Source organism: Tyto alba, unplaced genomic scaffold, assembly GCF_018691265.1.
Source record: "Tyto alba isolate M040663 unplaced genomic scaffold, T.alba_DEE_v4.0 Super-Scaffold_42, whole genome shotgun sequence".
NCBI classification, from domain to species: domain Eukaryota; kingdom Metazoa; phylum Chordata; class Aves; order Strigiformes; family Tytonidae; genus Tyto; species Tyto alba.
The window spans coordinates 24,755,015-24,782,542 of NW_024881318.1; the positions used below are offsets into that span (position 1 = coordinate 24,755,015).

A 27,528-nucleotide genomic window follows, 5' to 3' on the forward strand; every position below is an offset into this window, starting at 1 on the left:
TACACATTTGTAGTATGTCTTTGTGACAATATTGTGAATTAAATTATTTCCTGGGAATTCTTTATGCACCTATTATGAATATCTTTACATTATATGTAGAGAGGATTTCAGAAGAAGAGTAAGGTAACCCATTCTAAAAAGTCTGAATACCAGTGGAAGGGAGTCCTCTGTAATATGCCCGTTGATCCCTTGACTAAAACCTTATGTAATACTTGGTAGGCTGATTTAGAAAATGTGAATAAAATTTACAGAAGAAAAAGCAAGGAAGTAGTAGAAGAAACGTAGATGTTTTCTTAACTGAACAGAAACTAATAAGGTCGCATATACAAATGTGGTATTTATCTTCATCTTACTCAAATAATCTTCTCTTCTTAAACCTTACATTTTACTTTAATAGTTCCAAAAGGATGTTGTTGATAATTAAATTTTATTTCATCTGTAACCTGATAAAACAGTCTTTAATCTCATGAGTACATGCATCTAATTAAATTGGGAAAATATGCTGCAATCTAGCTTCTATTTGAAAAATTCTTCCATAACGCTCAATTTTTTTTTTTCCACAGAAGTTTGAAATATTCTGCACAACTCTCTAGAATACTTCAGCTGTTAGTATAAACAAACACGGACTATAGAGACTATGAATTCTATGCTTCCCTAGTGTTCTTAGCATAATTATTACCCTACTCTGCTTTGATGGATCTTCCTTTTGAAATGCCAAATTGTATTTACTTTAGTTTCTTGAAACACACTGAGTAGTGAAGGAGAGGAAAACAGACAGGCATTAAAAAAAATCTCTGAAGAAAATATATCTTGAAAATTGGAAGAAAATTGTAGTGAGAAAAAGTCTGTAGTTTCAGTTTGGTATAGCTTCATGATAGTTAAGTAGTTTCAGCATAAATACACTGAATCAGGCAGTGTAGAACCACATCAAGTTAAATATCTTGCTCTTCACCAATCTGTAACTAACAGTTGAGGTTTTGTTGTTTTTTGCAATTAGTGCTAAAAGTGCATGAAAAGATATTGTGCAATAAAAATAAACAAAGGCCTGAGTTTATCAGTACCCTTCTGTCAGTTACATTCCTGAAGCTTAAAATGGCACACCTTACCCATATCTATCTAAACTATTTCTCAGGCATCTATCTTTTTCATATCTGAATGCCAAAGTCAATGTAAAACTGTTTACTATGGGTGGGGAAAAAGGCTGGCTGAATTCAGATGAAAGTACTCTATATAACTGAGCACATACTTGCATTCTTACAGTCAGTAATCAAATTAAATGGTTAGGTTTGGGGGTACATGTTTAGAAAAAAAAAAAGTCTAAAAAGAAAAAACATAAACCCCCTGGTTTTATGAGCTGGAAGACAGATATCAGAGAGGAAGACTGACAATGAACCCATGAATAACAAGTCCACTTTATGTAATGAAAAAAATGTCATGTATCACTACTTGCACAGATACATGCAACACTACTGCTGTATCTGAACACACAAATAAATCATAAAGGCAGAAAATAATCTGTCCAAAGTTACATACAACGGAGAAAAAACCAACTGAACGTTGTGTTCACTGAGATGTATTAACGCAGCAGATAATAAAGGCCAAAAAAATCAAGCACATGCCTGCCATGACTTCATACTCCCAATTAAACAGATACAATTTAGTTGCTATGATGTACCAATCTTACTATCCTGCTCCAAGTATTTATGCTTCTTGCTTGTCCTCTCTTTCCTACAGAAAGGATTTTTTTCATGGAAAATAAAGGAAAGCTGACTTCCCACAGGAGTTAACTAAAACTGTATGATTTAAAGTATCTAAACATCCTTCCACAGACCTTTGGACATGTCTCACATACACTGGCTGTTCACACAGCTGGAGAACTGACAGTCTCCCCTGTAACTGAAGGCCTTCTCTTCTCACAAATCCCAGCACATATGATCCCACCCTAATGATCTCTCCTGCTAAACTGCACTGGGGTGATAGGGGGCTTAGAAAAGGCATACAAAGAGCCATCCAAGACAATCCAGAAACTGAGTCTGTCAAGCACATATCAGAGGACTTAATTTATCTTGTCTGTATTCAGCTGTAATACATGCTGCTGTGTCACTATACTGACCAGATCTTAAAGCATTATGCTTACTTTTACAGAAATACAATATAGTGCAGATTTTGGAGGAACGTGAATTGGTTTTGGCTACAGTATATTTTACTTCCTGGACACAAAACTTTGAAACACTTGATTCTTTTCAGTTGCTACGGATGTTTCCTATAGACTGTAGACTGATACTGTCTATATACTGAGAGTGATCCAGGCTAAAAGTTCAAGGTAACTTTACTTGTTTTAATTTCAGTTACAGGCTAGCTATAACACTCTCTGAAGCTATAAGTTATTCAGAAATTTCTCCAATAAAAATGAAGACCCCATGCATTTCCATGCATTTCTACCACTTAAAACCTTCTATTTCAACTCACTCTTAATGCTGTATTTTTTTTGTCTCTAAAATCCTAAAATTAGTATTTTATCTTTTAAGTGTTAGAACAACTCTGTAGTTACAGCTGGAGAAAGATGAAGAAGAAAAGGAGAGGACTCATAAAACGTTTGAGGTTAATCGCTAGTGATGAACTCTGAGTTGAAAGAAACATTGGCAAATTTTCCATTACACTCTTGTAAGAAAAATCAAGTTATATAACCACATTTCTGAACATAGTGCATGGACACCTCCTATTAAAAAACAATTAAAAAAATAACCTAGTAATTCATGCCTTCCTGAACACAACTGATACAGACAGAACAGATCTAAATAAATGGTTCCATCAGTTTTCTTAAGCATTCCCTGGTAAACAGCCTAGTTTGTGTACAATTTTCATGACAATTTTTATATAAGATGTGCTTTTCAGAAAACACAACTTTTCTAGAAAGAGGAAGCATACAGCTTCTTAAAGAGGTCTTAAAGGCTTACATACTACATCACCTTTTTTAATCACAAGTAGTTACATTTCTTTTACACAGTATACCATCACCTCATTGTTTAAATGGACATGTATGTGAATATTGCATCCTATGATTGTATAGCTCATCACATAACAAAAAAATGAAAGCATTTTGACAGTTCCCAACCAGGTGGTTTATGCAGTCTTACAAGACTGAATATTTCTGCTATATGACTAAAAATGATAACTGAATTACTAATGCAAAAGGATAATAGTCATATGATAAAGAAAATATATTTTGGTGTCAACAGTTCTACATTCCAGGCCATTACAGGGGGAGAGCTATGTGCCTTATGAAAGAAATGAAGAAGAACTGGGTTGCCAAAACAGTTCATCAATCTGCCACCCACTTGCCTGTCCCTGAATGCTGTTTCAGAGCCTGGAAGTCGGAGAGTGAGGTATAATCTAAATCAGTTGTTCTGTTGCACTGGATCTGTGATGGCTGTATCTGGCATCACTGCCACATGGAGCAATATCTTTAGTATAACACACTTAGTTCCTATGCTACCTCTACACACAGACTTCTAATCGTAAGAAAAACATAAGAAAATAGTAAATTTATAAAACTACTGGTATTTTGCGAAGTCAGAATAGCTTTCCAAATTATTGGTAGTTTGAGTAAGATCATGTAATTAAAATTTGTAATGCCTGTGTGAATGATGGACTAAACAAGAAAGATCTATACATTAATTCAATGACTATTCTTAAAGTAGAAAACAGATTAAATTACAAGAAAATCAGAGCACTTACAGAGAAGGCCATAACTATTGTAAAACAAACCATATGCACTAAAACCAGAATAGATCCTCCATAGTACAGCATTCTGGAGTAAGCTTAGAACTACTCCATTTTCAAAAGCACTTTTTTCATATAAGGTCCCTGAAATGGATTATATGGATATGGAATTAAAACCACTATACTGCCTATGCAGCCAGTGCATTTATAAACCACATATAAGACACTGCATCTCAGTTTTCTAAATAGATAACCAAATGAAGGCTTATCAGTAACTATGGATTTGGTGGTATTTGGCAACAAATACATTTTGTAAGCACACAGTAGTGCTGCTTCTCCCCTTTGTATGCCTGTAAGTCTGATCACATATATTAGTTCTTAATATTAGTGGTTTTTCTCCTCGACTGTCACTTCTGAAATACTATTCTTATTTGCAGTCTCTCAGGTAATTTATTGTAACTCTGTCTGACTCTTTACTTCTCTAATTGTGCAAAAAAAGTGCTGCTAAGATGAGCAAGCCCTACAAATCATTTAGAAACAACTATGACTTGTTCAACAACAGTAGTTTGCAGGCCTAGTACTTCACGTTTGTGAAAATTCCAAGCATTTCCTACACGCCATTTTGTGCTGAAAAAGACAATCTACCCAAACTCAAAACTTTCTGAAGCTCACTAGAGGAAGTACATTTAAACAAAATTCCACTTTTTAATACTATGCCAGCCTTTGCCCTTTCAGGTTGCCCAAACCTGTTTGTTCACTTCATATCTGTCCCTTTTAATACTCTTCCTTTCTCTGTCAAACTGTTTACAATAACTATCATAACACATACATAATCACACATGATAATTTATCTCTGTATACTTTCACAAATTCTTATTTTCATCTTACAATATAAAACATTGAATTATTTTTTATTTATGCATGTGCTTATGTCTAGACTGTTTTATAAATTATTTCATGCGGACCAGCAGTTAGAGATCCTTGATATTGTTGAGATTTATGCATAACTGTTAAAGGAACATGGAATATCCTAATTTCATCCAGTTTTCTCTGTTACACATGCAATTTCTGACCAAGTACACTGTTTTCAAAAGAAACGTCCTTTAAATATAAAGGCACACTTGTTTTTCCTCATCTTTTTCAAGAGTAAAAATATTATTTAATCAAAACGGGTATTTTAGCTACACCAATACGTACGCAGTAAAGATTTAGGCACAAGTATACAATGGCCAATGGACATACCAGTCACATAGCTATGGTATAAATCTAATTTCAGACAAATGAAGATAAACTTGAATAGTATACCAATTTGCTGCTTAGAATGCATGACTTACTTTCTTTGAATGTATTTTATTGCCCTCATTTCTTTATATTACATTTTTATTTGAAAAATAATGGGGGAAAATCTCACGAAAAAACAGAACACATCAAGATTTCAGGACCATCAAAGTAAATAGGAATGAATTATTGAGTTACAATAATCTCGTATGTAACATTTTTTAAGAAAGAACAAGTTAAGTAATGAAATTATGCTGCTGTTTTACAGAAGATGGATGCAACAAAATTAATGTCTTTTATAGATTTGATCACAAACACATGTCTAAGAAATGATCAAGTTACCAAAAAAGTAGTACTATGAATCATTTAACAAAGGGTTTCTTTTTCATCTTTTCTCTGTTTACTCTAGCAACTGCTTTAATAATAATCAGTTTCATATGCAATATCTATTCCTACAATTCTTCCCTATCATGTTCTTCTTAATTTGAGCACTGTTAAAAGATAAAAAAACCTATGCTTTTCAGTTTAAGGGGGGGGGCACACATAAATTGACCATATATAAATAAAATATATTTGAAAGATGCATTAAAGAAAAAATTTGTCCACTCACTCTGACCTGAAGAGCACAGAATGAGGTAAGTACTTTTCCTTCTTAAGACTCCAATTTTTATTTCTGGGGGAGGGGAAGAAAGGAATTACTATCTAAGAAATCAGAGCAAATAAAGTAGCTTTTGTGCAAGCAAATATATGTTTTCTTGCTTTATATAAATTAATTACTATTTTAAACTTCAGGTCTGAAATTAACTTGAGTCACAAATTAGAATCGTCTCTTTCAACCAGAGGGATTCATGCAGAGATCAGACCAAAAAATATAAGCACTGACAATATCAGGGAGATAAATGCTCTACAAAAAATGTTAACCTGACATTTCATGACAACCCACTCAGTGCTTACCAGGTATGTGCCACAGTGAAACGCCTCTGTTTTGGTATGTTGCTATTTAAAAGCATCCTGCGCAAAAGCCTTGGAGAGTTTCGCGGAGAAATTACTGGAGACAGCCGGGAAGAAGCAGATGAAGATTTCCTAGATGTCCTGGACTTTTCGTGTTGCAACAAGTTTTCCCTCAGGGTCTTCACAAGATCTTCATTTAACCATGGATTTTGACAATGTGTATTATCCACTTCAGGAACAACCAAAGTGTCCGGACTTGCCTGCTGAGCCATGTTTCTCAAGTAAGTTTGTTATTAAGGTCTAATACAATTGAATACTGGCTTAACTGCTTAAAATATTTCCTTTCTAAATCAGTTCTCAAGAACTGTGCAGAGCTACAACTCCAGTTCAGCCTATTCTGTTTTCAACATGGTGTCGCCTGCCCTCAGCGTCTCTATAGATAATAATCTACAAAGAAAAAAGCAAGCTAACTCCTCCACAGTATCCTATTAAATATTACCACTCCTCTCACAGCCCTGCTGCCAAAGATCACTTACTAGCTATGATAGCAAGTGAGCACAGGAGGAAGAAACTGCTGTAGCACAGCCTTTGTCAGAGCTGTAAAGCTGCCTGTTAAACTATTGGAACTAATGTGCTGCAGCTGCTTGAGTGACTTCTGGTTATGTACATAAAAAGTGCTGGAGGAGGGCTTAAACATCAGATGTGTGCTCATTTTGTTTGGTTATTCTTCCCGTTTGCTTATCCCCAAGCCCTCAGAGAAACTGAAAGGAAGGGGGACTGCTGAATAACCTCTTCTGTTTCTTCCAGGATCTACAGGATTTATCTGTGTAGTCCCTATTTACAAATCAAGATTACAAACTTTTACCTCTTAAGGTAACTAGCAAATGATACAATTAAATAATGTAAACAAGTTTTAGCTTCTGCCTTCCCTCTCTGCCCCACCCACCCCAAGTCAGTTTATCACAACATTTTCAAATGTATTTAGGAAAGGCTAATACTTGCTACCTTACATTTTCCAGAAAAAAAAAACAAAAACAAACTTTTAAGATCTGCACACAAACTGAAATCAGAGTATGATACCTACTAGTATCAGTTTAATGAGATGTTCTTAACTGAGTATATCATCACATCATGACCACTACTTGAACTAAGGAAGTGTCTTTTTTCTATTTACAGCTGGTGAGAAAATAAGCTATCGAAAGATACTATAAGAGAACTTCCAAAATATAAAAAGGCAAAAGTACTTGCATTTATTTGGTCAATACATACTGCTATCAAATTTCAATTTGAGAGTATAATTTTTTCATGGAATTATGCAAACAAGATATCGGTACAGTTTTCTGATCCAACAAAACCTTTGTTAATCAATCCTGACATTTAAAAAAAAATTTAATGAAAGTAACTCACTTCAACTATTCTGAAAGAAAACATTTTTATAAACATGTACAATTTTATCATAACTCACTGATAGCGGACAAAGACCTGTAATAACTGGTGGTAGGCTAATATTTGCTTAAGCTTTGTACATTAATTTTTACAGCAACAACAGCCTTTTCAGGTTATAACCATGCTTCCTGTTCGTGCTACAGGAACAAACCATCACCATTTCATGAGAGATTTCTTCTTAATGTTAAAACACTGGTTACATATAATTTTCATTGTTGCGATATATTCTTCCTCTTTTACTTTGTCTTACAATCTGGCTTTCCTTCGTGAATAAGAGTTTCCTTCTGAAGCACACACAGTGTCCAGGCTTTCAATGGGGTGAAGGGTGTTTGACCACAATTACATGACCAGGTGTGAAAGACAAATACTGTTTTCCGTCCTACGACAAAATCAGAAATCCTGCAAAAGCAGCCTTCTGTCACAATGGAGGGGAATCACCTTTGTACTCAGCACTAAAGCCACAATTCCTGATGAGGATTATAAAGAGAACATCATGATGCTGACTGAAGTAGAACAGAACAGCAACTGAAAGGTCAACTTACATTAAGAATGACATTGCTATCAAGTGTCAGGCCCATTATGTAGACAAGTTTAATTGTACTGTGTCATATGTGCAATTTGATAACAATGTATTTACAAATTTAACTCAATACTGAACAGCACCACAAAATGCAGAAATCACTGTGCATTGTGTTTTTGTGTATTTTTATAAAATTTTATAGAAGATTTAATCACTATGTAAAAACTAACACTGACCAAATATAGAATAAAGCCCGCATATTATTAAAACTACAAAAACAAGATTTTAAACTATGTTTTATTAAGAACAAAATTTAAACTGGATATGAAGTGTTAATCCACAGACAGAAAAGAATTGGATTAATCATAACTAGCATGTAACTAACACAATAACTGCTTCTACTCCTTTTCTATTGGAAGATTAGTATACAGACCACTGGTCCTCAACAAACAGAGAAAATAAAAGCATAATATATGAAAATGTTTATTCTTTATCTGTGGAGAATGAACATACCACCTCTCTATTAGTCTATTATTCTTTTTTTGTTTATTAAAAACCAATAGTAATTCCATACGAGTCCAATCATTTTTTCCAAACAAAACAGTCTGTATAATGAGAGCTATGTTCTTTTCTGCTATGAAATACTGCCATCTGATGTCTATTCCAAAGTATAATTTTCAGATGGACACAATGACTTTATAAAACTAGACAAACTGACCCGTTAGATATCAATGAGTCAGTGACGTCAGTAAGACCATTAACATTTATTACAGCAGTTGCGGTATCGTGTTTTAAGTTGCACTACATTACAAAGATAATTATAGAAGAGGAAAGTATTCGTCCACAGATCAGCCGTTTTATTACCCTTGTTCTTAAAAATATTAGAGCTAAGCCAAAAAAGACCATTAGCTTGACACCCTGCATTACAGGTGTTGAGTGGGTTTCCCACATACTCAAAGAGGTAATATGTAATGTGTAAAGAACAACAAGATAAGGCCTTTTAAAAGGAAAAATTAACTGTAATTATAAAGTAGCATTATCTGCATGAATTGCTAACTAAAATGCTTTTCCGTACTTGGTTAATGGGTTAAATTTCTGAATGTAGATGTTCTATTCCCCCAGATACCTTATTTTGACATATGCCTGCCTCTTCCTCCTCAAAAAAAAAAAAGAAGAAAAAAGAAGTCTCGGAGTACTAGATCTTCACATGCTCAGAACCACAGAACAATAATTTTAATTATTATAAACAGTCTCTTGATATAAATGATTTAAGAATCTGTGAGCTAATCTGTGTAGTGCCTAGCATGTACATGCACTACAAAAACTCTCAAGCATGCTCATGAAGTTAAATGAAAGCCTTTGGACTGATTTTACTATAGACTACAAACATGAACAGCCTTCACTGTAATAAAATGCAGAGGTCTAACTTCCAGCAATATCAAATAACCACAATGCAAGTTAGACAAAATGCTTATCTTACAGTCAGGACTGGGAAGAAGACAAGGCAGAAAAAGGGCAGTAGCATGAGGTAGCCTACCCAGGCGCTACAATTAAGCCTTGAAAAAAACTATTCCATAAAGAAAAATTATCCTTTCCGGTTTAATGTGTCTAGCTACACATTAAAAAAAGACAGCAAAGTATTTTTTTTTCCTATAAAAATTTTAATTAATTAAGGAACAATGCTACTTCACTGGGTTTTAATAAAGATATATCTAATTTTCCGACTAAGATCACCAAAATCATTAAAACTGGAAAACATTGTCAGCCACTCCTTTGAAAAATTTCTTCAGGTAGAAACCACAGTATGTGTTTTTTTGTTGGAGAATGGCTCAGAGACAAGGGTCCTGAGCCCACCGAGCAATTGCATGATCAGAGCCTGCTCTAGCTGCTGATGCTGAGCCTCACCAGGGTTTGCCTGCAGCTGCTCACAGCTGCTGATACAGGAGGAATGTCAAGGACGCTTCAGCCTTGTGTACCGTGGTGTGTCGAAAACAGGTTAAGGGGAATTAGGAATAGTGGTCTGAGAAACCTAGTGTTATGATAACGGTGGTCTGAGAAACATTGTGTTACGGTACTGTCGTGTATCGAAAACAAGTCGACAGGAATCAGAAATAGTAGCATGAGAAACTTAGTGTTATGAGAAGCTTGTGCTGTAAGCTAACTGCAAGTAGGTGGACCGTGCGAATACGACCTTTAGAGCTTAAGCCAATCAGCTAGTGACTAGTAGGCATAATAATTATCATTGTCTGTATAAATATATGTACCCTGGACCAATAAACACACACGTTGATTGATGCTCTATCACCCACACTGAACCCGTCTCGGCGTGTCGTTCGTCCGCGGCTCCGCAAGATGGCGCCCGAACAGGGACCTGCATAGAAGAATAACACAGACGGAGCAGCGGACCCAGAAAAAAAAAAACAGCAATGACCGAGGAATTTGAGAACGGACCCGGAGAAACACCAAATACAGCAGCGCTCAGGGTCCACGAGCTGAGATGGAGAGATGCCGGCCCCAGCAGCCCCGGGGGAGTACGCGGAGAGAAGCCGGCTGGACCGGCCCCGAGAGCCGAGGTGGAGCGGCCCCGAGAAACGGAGGTGGAGCGGCCCCGGGAGCGGAGGTGACCAGCCCCGCAGAGCAGAGGCAGACCGGCCCCGCAGAACGGAGGTGACCGGCCCCGGAGAGCGGAGGCAGAGCGGCCCCGAGACCAGAAGTGAGTGGCCCCACGAACGGAAGCAGAAAGACACCAGAGCTGACATGGTAAGGAGCCGACTGCAGCAGCCCCGGGGGTGGACGCGAAGGGACGCCACAGGTGGACACCGAGCGGCCCCAGGGGCGGACACGAGGGGGCGCTGGAGGCGAGCGCAGGGTGGCCCCGGAAGTGGAAGCGGGGGGGCGCCGGAACTGATGCAGAGGGGCGACGGAAGCTGACGCAGAAAGGTGCTGCATACAGCGGCGGCAGAAACAAACGCGGGGAAACATCAGAGACAGCAGCCCCTAGCCGAATCAAGAACGATCGGACAGTGGGCTTCCGACAGGTCGTTCCGAGGACCTGAACCGAGATAGAGGGTCGCTCTCCGCAAGGGCTGCTGGCAAGAGCTGCAACTGGTGCCTTAGTCATGGAGCATCGGCAACATATCAAAGGGGATAATTTTTTAGTGCCTTAAACAGGGAGCACAAGCCGGCGGGAGTATTTTTAGTGCCTTAAACAGGGAGCACAGGCCGGCGGGAGTATTTTTTAGTGCCTTAAACAGGGAGCACAGGCCGGCGGGAGTATTTTTAGTGCCTTAAACAGGGAGCACAGGCCGGCGGGAGTATTTTTAGTGCCTTAAACAGGGAGCACAGGCCAGCGGGAGTATTTTTAGTGCCTGAAACAGGGAGCACAGGCCGGCGGGAGTATTTTTTTTGCCTTAAGCAGGGAGCAAAGGGTCGACGGTGCCTTAATCAGGGGTGGGTCGGCAGTAACGGTACTGTGCCTTATCCAGGGAGCACAGGACCGGAGGTGCCTTAACCAAGTAGCACCAGATTGACGAGATGGAACAAGAGGCAGCCCTGGATTTATTACAGTGCTTTTTATAAAAGCGGGGAGTGGATTGCATAAAATCACTCGCGGGTTTAGTAGCATTAGGACGGGTCAAAGGATGTTTTCAGGATCCTAATTCTCTTTTGATGTCAAGGAGTGGAGACGATTAGGTGATGTTTTGTGGGATATGGCAATTGATGAGGATAAAGCTGCAAGGAAAATGATGAAACCATGGCGGGAGGTGGTGAATAATAGTAAGCGGTATCAGCTTGAAAAGAACCTTGCAGCTGTGGCAACTGCAGAGTTGGGGGGGGAAAGTTCCACTGTTACCCCAGATAGTGAGGCATCCGGATCTATGCTTTTTGACAGTGATCGTATTCCTGTACCATCAACAGGAGGGCCAGTTACAGTTAATGTGAATAGGGAAAGTCTGGAGGCCAGCCCCCCCCCAGTATCTTTACAGTCATGCCCCCCCCCTCCCCCCCCTACCTCAGAGGCGGAGGGGCAGAGGGACGATGGCCCCTCGCTAATATGTAGCCAACAGGAGGGGCGCGAAGTAGGTGATTTATTGTGGGACGAGACTATCACTGGAGGCAATAAAGGCAGTGAAGCACGACAGCAAGGGGTGGTCTGGCGAACGATCGTAAAAGCCCTGAGGGAGATGCAAGCAGAAAAGAAAGTCGCTGCTGCTGCTATTGCGGCTATCGGCGCTGTATCATCCCACCGGTACCTGCCGAAACCACTTGTCCGTCACAATTAGCCACCTTCTTCGGGTGTAATCAGCAGCTCTGCTCTATTAAGGACATGTCACCAAGTATTCCTGTTTGCTCCACCGCGCAAGAAGCGGCAGAGAAATCAGGCGGCGCGGGGGGACAGGGGGGAGCGGCGTGCCACCATAAACTCTGCCCGCCCCCCCCTCCTTTGGATGGTTCCACCCCTGACAGCGCGTCAGCGTCTGGCTCGGAGAGAAAAGCGGCGGCTCTGTCCGAATTCAAGCACCAGGGTCACACATCGGTAAGGGAAAGTGACAAAGTCCGAGAACTTGAAAGAAAATTACAGAAGTTAAGCTACAGAACAGAACTCTGCATTTACAATTACAAGAAAAGGAAGCGCTGCCGGCAGCCCCGACACACCCACTCCCATCACCTTTATCAGAACCAGCTCTGCTTTTAGCTCAGTCCCGATGGAGTGCGGTGATTCGTGATGCCTTGTTAAAAGGGGACTGGCATGCTGCTGGAGCGTTGGCCTGCCCGGTAGTGACAACGAATGGGGGACACCTGGGAACTCAACATCACAGGATTCTCCTCAGGGCATTTGGACACTCCTTACGAACTTTAAAACTCTGAACTGTCATTGTGTGTTTCAACATCAACACTGGTATCAAAAACTTGTTCATGTAGTATCAGGTTCATTGTATGTTGTGGGTTCGTTGCAATGTTTAAAACATAGCATGGTGAAACCTGTACGACATTCTGTATTGCATACTCTGTTGTTACAATTGCTGACACTTTTAAAACTGTAAGGATGGTTTTCTTGCTACATAAGACTGCATAAGATTGGAACACGGACTGACAGACTGGTTACAAGACTTGGGAATTTGGAAAATGGACTGATGATGGTTGCAAATCTACAAAACTTGGAAATTACTGGGTGGCTGAAAGCTTTGTTGATGCGTAGACTGGCAATGCTGATTGTCATTATGATTGTCATGATGGTATTGGGGTCTGTGTGGAAATGCTTTGTAAATGCTATGATTCAAACGTTAAAAGGAGTCTGGATTGTCCAAAAAAGAAAAAAGGAGAAAACCTGGTAGGAATTTTTTTGGGGGGGGGGATCAGGGTTATGCACTGATCCTACAGGGTTTGGACAATCCAGGCTGGGTCTCTGATCAGAAAACTGCCACGTGGTAAGCCTGCCCTTGAGGTCACCTGGAAGGGCAAGAAGGAGGAAGTCAATCTAGTGCTTCCTCCCTGTTTGAATGCCTGGATGCACTAACCACAAAGTAGATTTAGTTTGTTCACGCGTACTAACGATGCAGACCTATCACAGCACTTCCAGGTGCGTGATAAGTGCCTTTAGCCAACACATTGTAAGCTTGCATGCTTAAGTTGTGCCTTGTCATGTATTAAGAAAATCTTTGAATGAACGTTAGCGCAGGCTCTGCTCATACAAAAAGAAAAAGGGGGAATTGTTGGAGAATGGCTCAGAGACAAGGGTCCTGAGCCCACCGAGCAATTGCATGATCAGAGCCTGCTCTAGCTGCTGATGCTGAGCCTCACCAGGGTTTGCCTGCAGCTGCTCACAGCTGCTGATACAGGAGGAATGTCAAGGACGCTTCAGCCCTGTGTACCGTGGTGTGTCGAAAACAGGTTAAGGGGAATTAGGAATAGTGGTCTGAGAAACCTAGTGTTATGATAACGGTGGTCTGAGAAACATTGTGTTACGGTACTGTCGTGTATCGAAAACAAGTTGACAGGAATCAGAAATAGTAGCATGAGAAACTTAGTGTTATGAGAAGCTTGTGCTGTAAGCTAACTGCAAGTAGGTGGACTGTGCGAATACGACCTTTAGAGCTTAAGCCAATCAGCTAGTGACTAGTAGGCATAATAATTATCATTGTCTGTATAAATATATGTACCCTGGACCAATAAACACACACGTTGATTGATGCTCTATCACCCACACTGAACCCGTCTCGGCGTGTCGTTCGTCCGCAGCTCTGCAGTTTTTCACACATATTAAGAAAGAATAGGGGACAAATCAAAAAATATGCCATAGGGTTTTTAATCAAGATTACAATAAAAGTATTTTTAAACTGTTTTTTCTTGATGAGTTAATTTTCTGGGCTCTTCCGCAGTCCTACTAGTGAAATGAGATCAGTGAAAGTGGCCTTTGAAATTCCACCAAAATATGTATTTATTGCTTCTTTTGAAACAAGAACATTTGAGAGCTGATATATACCACATTTCCAAAAGGTAATACTGATAGTGCTTTAAGCATGGCAATGTTGTATGTCCTGAGGGCATTTGATCCACTTTCTGATTAAATGTTCTAATTTAAGGCACTCACAGTTAAAACTGATTTTGCAGGTTTTTCTCAGTCACAGCTGCATAGGTAAAAGTTATACCAAGATCAGATTTAATTCTGCCTGCTATACATTTAACTAAATCATCGTAAGGGTCAGGACGGAAGCAGAGAACTAGGATCTCCTTATAACAGAAATTCAGTAATACAAAAATCTGTAAGTGCCAGTAGCTTCTATTCTCTTCCAGTGACCACTTGAAGATACTAATAAATGAAATTCAAACATTCAGTTCTTGCACTTTTCATAAACTTTCTTATGAAATATGTTCCTCATGATGAATGTACTTAAATATTACAGGCTTAATAGTGCTCACATTTCTGTTAGTCATGAAGACTAGGAAGAACTACAGCACACAGAATAGAAGCAGATAGTAGGTTATGCAGGTAATACTGTACAAAATTAAACATGTATTTGATCTCACATAAAAGAGACTAAACAAGGATTAAAAAGTAATTTCTGTGTTACAACTACTTTGAGCACAGAGTACGATAAAGTTACTTTAATACTGTAACTTCTAATCAATGTATAAAATATATTAGGCAATTACAGCTATTTTAAATCACCTTTAACAGAATTTTTCTTATTAGAGCATAAATGCAGTCACTCACAAGCAGTGAAATAACTCTTTCACATAAAATATTAAGAGGAAAGTTATTAAAATACCTTACTTGGGACCAAGCAGAGAATTCCAGACACATAGGAATGCAAGCGAAAGAACAACCCTCCGACGTGTTGCATCTTTGAAAGCAAGCAGATCAGTATCACAGCATCATAGAAGAATTCAGGTTGGTAATGACCTCAGGTAGATCAAGTCCACGCTCCTGCTCAAAGCAGGACCAGGTGTAAGGTCAGACCATGCTGAGGTACTAGAGCACCTGAGAATGGTGCAGAAGAATTGGAGAGAAAAGAAGACAAAGTCAGAGGTGAATGTGAAGAATGGGTGCTACTATACCATGGTTTAATTTCCTGAAGCAAATAACAGAATACTGAAAGGATGGTGTGACTGAGGAGAATTCTAATTCTAGATAAGGTAGAAAATAAGAATCTTGGATGATACTGTGATTCTTATTTGGAAAGAGAAGTTAATGCATGAATTGTGGAGCACAGCAGTCAAGGAAGAAAACATGGATTATAGAAGAAATTAATAGGTGATAGGTTGTCAATAAAATGTTATGTACCAGCAAAGCTCACAGTATCATTTTAATGCCTGCCAACTGTCACATTCTCAAGGAGCTGATATGGTATTTATAGATTTGCCAAGTGCAGGGTAGTGCCTATCAGACTGTTTTCCTAGCAGATACATGCATGGCCTGCTGGGGAGACCACAGGTATCATGGAGCTGCAATAGGTGACTAAAAAGAGGACTGGTTGCAGTTAGCACAGAAATGGCAGGCATCCTCTGATAGGTAAAACTCTCTAATGGACAAACATATGGAAAACACAGACAATTCTAAATATTCCAAGGAAACTGCAGGCTTCTGTGCTAACCCTGCATATTTGATCTAAGTAAACTTCCAGTAACAAGCTAATGGAAGAGTAGTACCTAAAATAACTTTAAAAGACTGAATCCAGTCAACTTTCCAAATAATAGTCAGATAGACATACTTTTTGAAGTACATTTTCAGAAGAAGAACAGAATAAAATAAGAACAGCTGGTGGTACACCCAAAGTTGGGTATGGCACGTTTACCTCTATCAACAAAACACTTGCTGTCACTTGAAATTTTAGAGCACTTCAATTCTTGAGAATTTCCTAATAAAAACTATTTTCATAGTATCAGCTTAGATTCACTCTGCAATTGAATAAAGTGTGTTGTATTTAGCCAGTCATTTATTTTATTACATTTTTTTCGTGTGCTTGGAAATACTGTCATGGTTCTACCAAAATAAAGTATTGTTCAGCTGCTGATTCTCCTGAATGAGTTGCTGGATTTTTGTTCTCTATTCTGTGCATGGCAGAAACAACAGAGATAAGAGAACACTGAGTATTTAATAAAAGAAAACAAGTAGATATAACAGCTATGTATTACAATATACCCCGGGTCCATTCTAAGAAAAAAGATTTTGCAATCCATGCACAAGGACTTGAGCCATATTTTATGCAAATATCAGAGAAAACAGTCTTACACTTTCAAAATAATTTGCTAAATGTAATACAGACCCACAGCAGAACTTCTAAAAAAGCTCCAAACTTTAAACAGAACATTACAATGTGTTTCTGAAGGATGAATTGAAAATAGAGATTCTCTGAAATCTTTGCAAGGTTCTACAGTTCTTTCTAGAATTCATGCTGCCATAGAGAATGAATTAATGGTATTTTCAGAATACAGTTTGTTTCTGGAATAATATACTATAAAGTAAGCACTGTTGGGGGCCATCCACTGTAAATAATACAGTAAATGATCTGTTAAAGACCTCCAGCTTAAAAACATACATTGTCATACATGCACACAAGAAAACAAAACAAATTAAGTGGGGGAAGAGGTCATCTCAAAAGCAGGCTACTTAGCATTTGGTTATTAATGAAATCATTATGCCAACACTGCATAAAATATCCTGGAGATTTCCTTCTAATAAGATTAGATGTTCCTTAACTTAAAGAAGAGGATTAAGAAAAACTGCTTTTATAATCAAGACCTTCCATTAGACAGTACTGCCAACACCATCATGTTTGACTACACAAAGCAAGCTATCAACATTTGAAAATAAAATGCCTTTATTATATCAATCCATGGAAAAAAGACTTCAGCCAGTGTGACATGTTAGAATATTTAGGAGAAACTTCATAAATATAAAAGCTGCATTTGCTCAAAAAGATTGTATTCAGTGTAGCAAAAAGCTTGTCTTGCCTCAAAAAGATATGCAGATCCATCGTTCCCCACACACGTTAACATAGAAGTGAATGACCTCATATGACAAACAAGAATAAACAGAGTAGCAATAACTGTAACTTCTAAACAATTGTGTAAGAAAGCATTTCCTGGGGTAGGATTAAGGGAAATGAAGGTACTACAGAATTACATCAAAGAACAGACGAGAGCATTAGGCAACATTCCTGCCACTGCAACACGTAAAGGTATCTCTTAACTATTAGTTAATTGCAAGTGAAGGACATGGCTCACATAAGCAGAAGACAATTATAAGCATAAATTGCTTTGCAGAGCAGTACTGAAGAGAGGGGAAAAGAGAGAGCAGAGGAGAGGACAGGGCACAGAATGAATCAAGCTGAGCCCTACCTCCCCAGACTGTATTTAATATGGATATAGGCTTGACTAAAAAGTTTAACAGTTAGGCAAGTTGTGGTTGTAATCTTAGATTTCTTAGGGACAGACCTGTGACAGATACTGTTAGAGCTTTTGGAAAATCAATTAGCTTAATGATGAAAGTCTAATTTTCCTTGTTGATGTCAGTGAATGCATGATGGCTTTGTACAAATCTAAGGATTATAAAGTATCACAAGTACTTGGCAAAAAGCATATCAACATTCCAGATTCCCAAACTTGAGAATTTATTTCTGAAGCTAGCAGGAGCAATAGCTTTTACCAAACCAGACTTAACCCAGGACCTCCAAGCATGGTGGTTAAGCCAGAGTATAATTTAGAAATAAACAACTATGTTTCTGAGAGGTCAGACACATGCACAGAAAGTTTACTTAATAAGGAATCTAGACCATCTGTTACATTTCAAGTTCTCTGTTATTTTGAACATGCACTAAAAACTGGGAGGAATTCACATAAATATTTATAAAATTGAGAGAGGTTAGAAAATAAAAAAATGAAGTCTAAAAGTCTGAAGTAAGGTTACATGACTAATTCATTGTCTGGAGATGAGCTACTACTTGATGTCAAAAAGTGCATTAAAAGAGAAATCATAGCTACTGAAAAGGTTTACTACTACACAATGCTTCAAAATTCAGAGATTTCTGCTTAAACTGTTTAATTTATGATTGGTTCAATTCAGGCTTGTTATTGTAAACTGGTTTTTAGAACTTTCAAGTTACTAAAATTTTGAGTAGATAATGAAAATATACCTTCTAAGAAACCCATTCATACAATTCATTTAGAGTCACTTCTGTATGTATAGGTGTTAAAGTGGTCACTTTACATATTTGTAAGAACTGGAATTTAAGCAACACAAAGGATTTGCTTCTACAGTGTTATTAAGAATTGACAGAGTGTATTCCCAGTCAGGTGACAAGGCTCCCTGAACAAGTTTTGGGGAAAAAAAAGTTCCTTCCCTGCATGGAAAAGCTTGGGATTGCTATACTATGAACATATCACACTTTTTCCTTTATAGAGTTCCCCAGAAAGTACAATTTTCATAAATCTTTCTGGAATCAACAGTAGATATTTGTGTGTTTGCCAATTCTATAGTGTTTGTCTCTCTATTTTATGAAGTAGAACTTAAATGGTTACAGCCAACCTTTTGTGGATATAAATTAAATTTAATTCTACCCTGCAGAATTCTATTCTGCAGTCTTAAATACCATTATTTTCTTCTGAGTGTACAGAACAAAAACCCTTCAGAATTCCTTTTGGTTGCATATGGCCTATAAACTTTCTGTAAAATAAGAGATCTCTTTTTGTATAAGCAACTTTATTCATCCTAATATTTGCCCAAAGCTTTGGAGAAGTTTAACTTTTGCAAGGAATAAACTAGGAATCAGAAACTAAAGCACAACATACACTATTAAAAGGTAATATATAACTAATGCCTTAAAAGAAAATTGTAACAAAATTGATGTTTTTTAGTGCTAACTAAAGATGTCCCAAATAACTTAATGAAATACATCATATGGCATATATAATTACAGAGGAATAAAAACATTCTTAATTATGAAAGTGAATTGTGACAGCTCTTCAGAAACTCCAAAGTACTGCAACAGCATTTAAATAAGAGGATCATATATAGTCTATCAGGTAAAGAAAATTAATATACCTATGATAGAAAGCAAACATAATTAGCAGACCTTTAAGATCACTTTATAAACTTCCCAAAACTAATAGTATAGTGAGGTTTTGTGTCTGAGCCTATGTCCACTCACTTCAAATGGGCATAGGAACAATCTCTAGAAGTACGACAATAAAAGAAGAAATCAACAGTCCTCTGTCACCCTCTACAGGAAAAATCCTAAACCAGAAGCAGTTCTTACCTAATACAGAATTATACACATTCGTGCCACCACTTCATCATTGGTTTAAGGCACAGTTCTGTTTTCATACAAGTTAATGTTTCAAACGTTCTTCTTGGATATAACTGTAATGAAAATGTCCCTTTTCTTCAGTTATAAAGCTGAGGGCAAGAAAAACTGTCAGATCTTTATAGAATATTTAAGTATTTGTATTACAGTAACACCTCTGGATTACTGACTGAAACGAAATCAAACTAACATGAGAAAAAATTATGTGAAACATTTGAGTTGCAGTTGCAGAATCCAAAATTCTAAGCTGCATTTTATACTATCCTTTCCATACTTAGATAGGATATTCTGGTTTTAATGTTAACAAATAACATGTAAAAACTCACTAAAAATAATATTTACCAGCAAGTAGAAAAGGAACTAGGGATTCAGAGGGATTGTTATGCATTTGAATGTAAAACATAAAATCCATTAACTGAAATAGATAATCCAAAGGCCAGATGATGAAGCCGCTTAGTATATTTTTACTTTCATAATTCTGCTGTTTGTTGCTCATTTTCATGTTTGTTTTTATTAATAGATTGGAGATAATTACATTATGTTGTAAAATTAACATTAAGAATAACTATAGAGTCTTTTTCTACCTTGACTCTAAAACCGAAGGAAAAAAAAAAAAAAAAAAGAGATAAATTCCTCCTGAAGTTACATTATTTTCGGTGACTAAGGCAGTGCAGCATAATGAGAGATCATTTCATTTTCTGTAGCTGGAAAATTTACCCTTCCAAGTTTTATTATCCCTGTCGCTTGGAAAGAAAGCATTTTACAAGTGTCAGGCACTTACAACTTGCACGTCCCCGAGCACACGAATGGGCCCTGGGTCCACGCTGTGCCAGAGCCCCACGTAAGTGTGCAGAGACGCGTTGTGGCTGTGGCCAGCCCTGCGTTCTGTTGTCCCGGTCAGCTCCACTTGTGTGGTAGGCACCTCTGTCTTCAGCCCCGTCCTGTCTTCTGCTCCTCCTTGTCTGGACTCCCTGGACCTGACTGGTTCCCCGGCCTCACCTGGGGTTGCTGGCTGCTGTCCCTCTCACCGGCCCTGCTCGGGTGCTGCGGGACGGCGCCCTGCCTGCGCCAGGGGAACCCTCTGCTCCTGGCACGTGCGAGCAGCACCACTCTTACTGCTCCCTCGTGTAATCGAGATACTAACTGTATCTTACTCAGTGACATGTATTACTATAACATATAGTCAAAAGGGAATATTCAAGTGGTCTGTCTTGACGGAACAGTCAAAAAGGAAGTTTTTACAGGTTTGTGCCTTCTGTGACTTTCGAGGGCACAAAATTGAAATTATGCTGTTCACAGAAAGCAGAGATGTAGAAAAGTAAAGAAAAAACTCCCAATCATGCTTAATTTACCTTAACATAATTATGCTATGTAACTTTACAGTATAAAAATTATTCAAGAAAGAATCAGACACCTCTGTAGGCCTATGAAGAGAAAATTTCTACTAGCTAAAAATGCTTTCCAAAAACTCTTCCTTGATATTGAGGGCACTGATTTATTCAGATTAAAAGGGTACGTACAGACATTGTAGTTAGTTGCATTTGAGAATTCTTGCTCCCTGCTCCAATACAGAATCAAAGCAATGGAATACTACAGTCTGGAAGCAGGTGCCTGAGGACAGCCCATTTTCTTTTCAGGAAGGCTGGACCTCCATTAAGATTTTAATGTGCCTCTAGAATAATTTGTAGAATGCATAATCTTGTCTGCATATAAGCTTAAAAGTTCTTTGTTGTCAAAGAAGATTGAGACCTCTTTAGAGAAATAAGAGGTCGAGACTGCCTCTTGATACAAGCACGTAACCACAGAGCTGCATTTAAGATATTGGTTGCATAATGATTTACTGTCAAAGAAATAAAACTCACTCTCTGACAATCAAGACTCCTGTAGATGTTTGGTGGAATGAAAAGAGGATTAATGGAGTCAGTAGATTCTTGCTACACCTGATTAAAAATACTGATGTAAAAACTAAAAGTATCAGAAAAAATATGACTGTTCAGCCAAAGCATCAAGACATTTAACATTCCTTTGTGAGCACTGAGGCTTTAGTGGAAGCACTTTGCATTAGTGGAGAAGCAACTTGTATCTCCTATGTAGATCTTTATGTATTTTTTATTTAATATGGTTATATGAGAAGTAATTTTTTGCCAAATGAGACTGGCAGGATCCAAGACAGCAGACCTGATAAATAGTGTCACCTCAACCAGTGATAGAAGATGTCCAGAAACAAGTGTGATGAACCTAAGGAGAGTGCTAAATACCACAAAAATAAGAATTATACTGCGTCAGACCCAGGGTCCATCTACCTGAGTGTACTTTCTCTGACAGCTGCTAAGATCAAATAATAATTGAAGAATAAAAGACAAGAAGCATGCGATGACACTTCCCATAACAGCCAGTTACCAATATTTTGCAGTATTTGGGACTTCTTGAGCCACAAGTTGTCTTTTTACTAACAGAAAAAAATCAGTGGATTTTTCTTCCATGTGTTGGTGCACTCATTTCTTGAACCAGCTAAACTTTTAGTATCCACAACTTCTGATACAAGGACAGTCACAACTTGCTTAAATGCTTTGTAGAGAGCAATGCCTTTTGGTTCATTTTGAACCTGAGAGATACTGATAAGAGAAGGAATGCATAATCATATCCGATTCAAGTCTGTGGGATCTGCTAGCCTCAGTGGAAGGCTTTTTGAGGAGGGCAATTCTAAATTGCTTGAAGGAAGGAAAGATGAAGTGAAATACTTTCTCTGCCCCAACCCCAGAGTTGGAGAGTGGTGGTATGGTTCAGCGCTGGGATGTTGATTATACCACAACGGCGGCTTTCTGTTGCAAAAGGTCCCTAAAGCAGCCTACTAGAGAGCTTTGAATATGTACCATGGTAGGTAAGATGTTGCAGAAGGAATGTTTCTGGTTTCCCAAGGTGCCTTCTCCTGGAATTTCCCTTTTGATCATATCTTGATGAACACAAAGAAAGATCAGAAGACACAGAGAAGATATAGGCTAAGAAAAGCAAGGAGCTGAAGTGTTGTCTCTTTCCAGTCCCCAGGAGCCTTTGCACCAGCGAACATTACAGCTCTTAAACCAACTCAGTTGTCAATGTTCTTCATGAATCCCATTTTGCAGAAACTATGAGAGACTCATGAAAAATGGTCCAGAAACACCTCTAAATCTTCCATCTCTAGAAAAGGACCTGGAAGTGGAGTGTGGTACTCTGAGAAGGCACATGGCACCAAAGGAAGTTGAAACAAGTCAAGAAATGAACCAGTAAATACACTCTTTGTGTACCTTCTTACAGTGTAATGCTTAAAGTGTTTGGTTTCATTTTACCCCTGCTCAACTGCAAGAATGCATATCTCACATTCAAAACAAGCTTCCCTGACAACCTAAAGGTCAGACAGTCTTGTAGCCTACACGGACAGAGCAGAAACAGGGAAACAACCTCCATGTCCTGTAAATGTGTCTGAGACCCTTCCATTTTCACATAAACTGCCCGCAGAGCAAGATGAACACCTAAGAAAAATGCCACAATGAAAAATTATCTAACACCACAATAAACATGCTCCATAGTGTAAATGTGCTTTCAGATAAACCAATGAAAAAATAAAAGTAGAAAAGAGAAGGTGTATGTAGAAGACAGCTCGTGAAGAATGGTACACAGAGGAACTAGAAGGAAAACCTAGCAGTCTAAGAAATAGCAGTGATGATGCAAAACAAACAACAGTACTGAAAAGTTAGTTCTGCCAGTTTTGCTAAATGAACAGCCAGTTCTCTGGAAGCTTTCTATCTCAGAAGAAACTCAAACTGTGGTGGAATGCTTGTGTTATTGTCTATAGACTGTGACTGTCATTATGTTAATAGGGAGTTTTACAACTTCAACACTGTAAATTGAGAACCTGGGGGAACTGTATGTTCAGGACAGAAAAAGGTGTGAGTTTGTGACTAGCATCTAGTTTTCAGAGTCATATGATGATGTAGCAATCCCATCTGTCCATAAAGCCAGAACTCTCATCTAGAAAATAATTATCTTCCATCTTTCCTCCAAGCCTTGACAAATACACTCTTGTCAGCAATTCAGAACATGGCTCACAAGAATAATTTCCCCAGCTCAACATTCTAAAATGACAATCTACGTAATTTTATCTCTCTTTTCCTTTTTTGATGACATATGCTGCTTGCCCTCACTTCTAGAAGTCGTCTCTAAGTAGACCACCTTACCCCTTTTCTTCCATCTTGCTGAAATATCAACTTTTGCTTCAGATACCCACTTCCCTTAGCCCCATGTCATTACTAAATGCCTTGGAGTTGTCTTCAGGATAATCTTTCACTTAGGAGAAGCGACCTATAAGCATCTGCAAACTTTCTCTCATTATCTACCTTCAAATTCTTCATTGCAGTGACTTTAGAAAACTGAAAAACTAGACTACTGAAAAAAATACTGTAGTCACATACTTTTAAATCTCTGTATCAATCTGCTGCTGTATGTTGCTTTAAACTGCAAGATCTCTTTGACAAGGAATGTTTGTTTGGGGATATTCCTGTGGGTTTTTAACCATGTATTTCTTAGAACTTGGGACAACATAAGCAATAAACAAAAAATGACAGCAACAAGAAATGCTTGAAAAACCCAAGTCTATGGTTCTTTGAATATCCAACAGCAATGATCTGTAAGTCCTGGAGAGATATATGAATATCAATTACCATCTGCTGTAAGTCAAGTTAGTGTTAGCTACAAAGCTTGGAGGAAGAAAATGCTCAAAATTTATCAGATGGAATGCCTGTAAACATTTGGGGAAATAAAAGTAGAAAACCTCCCTCTAGCGGAATTGAAAAAGTACAGAGTTACAATTAATCCAAGCAAATCGACTAACAAAAGCCTTTTTTTACAGTTTGCCCTCATGAACATTTTCTTTTTATTTATTTAACATCTACCCTACTGCACTAGATCTGAGCCACAGACAAGAACTATAGCGCCAGTGGGGCAGATTCTGTATAATTATAGAATTAAAACCTTCAATAAACAACTTAAAATTTAACAGAAATCATAGTGAAAAGAGGAGTAAGACAAAGAGAAATGAAAAGTATAAGTAAATTGCATTTTTCATATATAAGGTAATGATTTGCATGAAGTAGCAATGTCTCAAGATTTTGAACACGCTTTCAAAGTTTTAAGGAGGATTTCAAGAACAATTAATCTATGGATGTTCTAAAGATAGCTTCTGCCAGATGTAAGGGGTAGAGACAGAAGAAAGTATAAATCCTTGTTAGAAAACTAAGAGGAAGGTATTATAGGCTCATCTGTGAACTCATGAAAGCCAGGTGCTCCTTTCTTGCAGTGGACATCATTGGTGAGCTAGACAGAGCTAATGATGCACTTTGGACAGGAAGACAAGCAGTTCATTTATACTGTGATAGAGAAGTGAGAGTTAGGGGAGTGGTGTAAACCATTCTAATGTTTCCATGCTTTGACTAAATGGAAGAAAACAAAATGGTTCTACAGTTTCTAAGTCCAGAATTACAAAAGCTAACACAGCATGATAGGATTTAGTTTAAAATTTTACTGACCAGTGATTACAAGCAGAAATGGTTCAACTGGAATGAAGCATCCCTGGTCACATTATAGATATAATTGAATTAATATTAATAGAGGAAACAGCAGCTGCAGCATGGAAAATTTGCATAGGAAAGGGGCTAAAATTAACCCAGATTTTAAAACTCAATCCTATAATGCTGTGTTAGCTTTTGTAAAAAATGTTTGTTCAGTACTTTGCATTTGAAGGGACAAAATTTGTACATTTCAGTTAAACATGTTGTGCCCTGTCACACTGGCTATAGTGGGAAGCATGGAATGTGTTCAGCCCTCTGTTCTTTTCCTCACAGTAGGCTCATCTGTTCACAGAACTTCATTTTTTGTTAGTTGATGAAACTGAAAGCACCAAGGGTATAATTTCTTCTATACAAGGTGACAAAGTGACTGAAGGATGGGAGGAATGACATAGCAGCTATGGGAGAAGCAAAGTGGCAGGCAATAGGCTCCAACAGAGAAATATGCTTCTAGCTGATCTTCTCTGAGCGCACTGCAAATGCTATATGGCAAATGCAGTAGCTGCAGAGGTAAGCCAATCAAGTATGTATGGCACATAGGATCCCAGAATGGGACAATAACTATTGTACCTGAAAACTCCCTAACACTCCTTAGCAAGATCTTTTTGGCCATTTTCTCATCTTGCTTTGCACTGACCTTAGCAAGCAGGTACTCTCTTGTACTTTGTCATCATTCAAATATAGTTTCAACATTCTTTATTAGTGAAATTACTAGTAGTTTTCTCCCAGTAATAAAAAGTTTCTTTATTTGTTCAGACACATTTAGTCTTGAGCACTCACAATCCTGACTTTCTGTTTTTCCCCTGCACCGCCAGGATGCTAATAAATCTGAGTTTTCCACATCTGCAATACAGAATCGCAGTTGTGACTTCACCAGACCAGGGTAGCTAATGCACTGGAGGGCAAGGACATACACGAACTGGAAAAATGGGTGCATGGAAATGTCAGGGAGTTCATCAAAGGTAAATGCAAGGCATTTTTCAGTCTAACCAGAAAACAGCTTCCCAGAAAAAGACCAGGGCTTCCTGTTGGACAGCAAACTAGTAAGTTTCATCAGTGTGACCTTGCAGCAATGAAGGCTAACCACACACTGGGCTGATTTAACAAAAATGTTCTGAGGGAAGTTATTTTCCCTGTCTTAAGACCACATGGGGAATACCATGTTCAGTTTTGGGCTTCCCAGTGCAAGCAAGGCACAGACATACTGGAGTGACTCCAGAGAATGGCCAAAAAGATAAGGCTAAGAAAAGTGGGTTCATTCATCCTTAAGAAGAGAATGCTAAGCAGAGCTCTTACTGCTGTCTGCTGATATCCAACAGGAAGGTGTAGGGTTGCACAGATATAGGACAAATGGCAGCAGATACAAATTGGAACACATTAAATTCTGATTGGTTGTACACAAAAAGAAATCCCATGAGGGTGGTTGAACATTGAAACAGGTTGCCCAGAGAGGCTGTAGAAACTCTATCCATGGAGACATTAAAAACACAATTGGTCATTCCCTGAGTAACTTGCTCCAGCAGGAGGCTGGACTAGAGATCTCAGAAAGTCCCTTCCAATCTATACAACCCTCTGAGTCTGCATGCTGTCCTATCACTCACTATTATGGAACAGGGAATGCTTTTTTAAATTAATTCAGGTTTACATAATTAGGTTAAGCCCATGATACTAAACTGCAAATTTATAAGATAACCAAAATGTAAAAAAATAAATGCAGAAAAGAGAAGCAAACCCATCTACAAGATTATGGATAAGGGAAGGGGATAGGCTAAATACTTTGTTCTGTTTTCTAAGTTGAGAACTGAGCATACTAGGGATGAAATTCACAGATAAACAACTTATTTCCTCATGTAATAAATAGTTGAACTGTGGAACTCCTTGTGAAGAGTTGCTGTAGATAACAAAAGTTTCTATAAGCTGAAGGGCACACTAGGCAAGTTCATGGAAGGGATATCAATTTCATGTTGTTCAGTAGGACCCACCTCCCATTCAGAAAGGCCCACAGCTGAAAATGGCTGGGAGATGAAAAAGTCTTAAATAGGCTTTTCATATATGCTTGCACTGTTCTTGTACTTTTTCTTAAAAACTTGCTTATGGAGAAAAATAGTGATGAAGAAAATAGTGTGCTTGATGAACCACTGGCCTCTCCCTGAACAACTGTTCTGATGGAGTGAGACAGAAAAAACAGTGCTCAGCCAATTAA

The 27,528-nt window shown here is 38.2% G+C and overlaps 1 protein-coding gene across 2 annotated transcripts in view; it reads right to left on the reverse strand.

Annotated features, from left to right (window-relative positions):
• The window catches only part of PDE4D (phosphodiesterase 4D), a 432,217-nt gene that overhangs the window by 372,040 nt on the left and 32,649 nt on the right, over positions 1–27,528 (reverse strand). The window contains exon 1 of one of the 2 annotated variants that reach the window (XM_042804781.1): positions 5,956–6,224. The exons of the other annotated variant lie outside the window; for it this stretch is intronic. Coding sequence (XP_042660715.1) covers positions 5,956–6,224 — 269 coding nt within the window. Of the gene's footprint in view, positions 1–5,955; positions 6,225–27,528 lie in introns of those variants that run through there. 2 annotated transcript variants of the gene reach the window in all.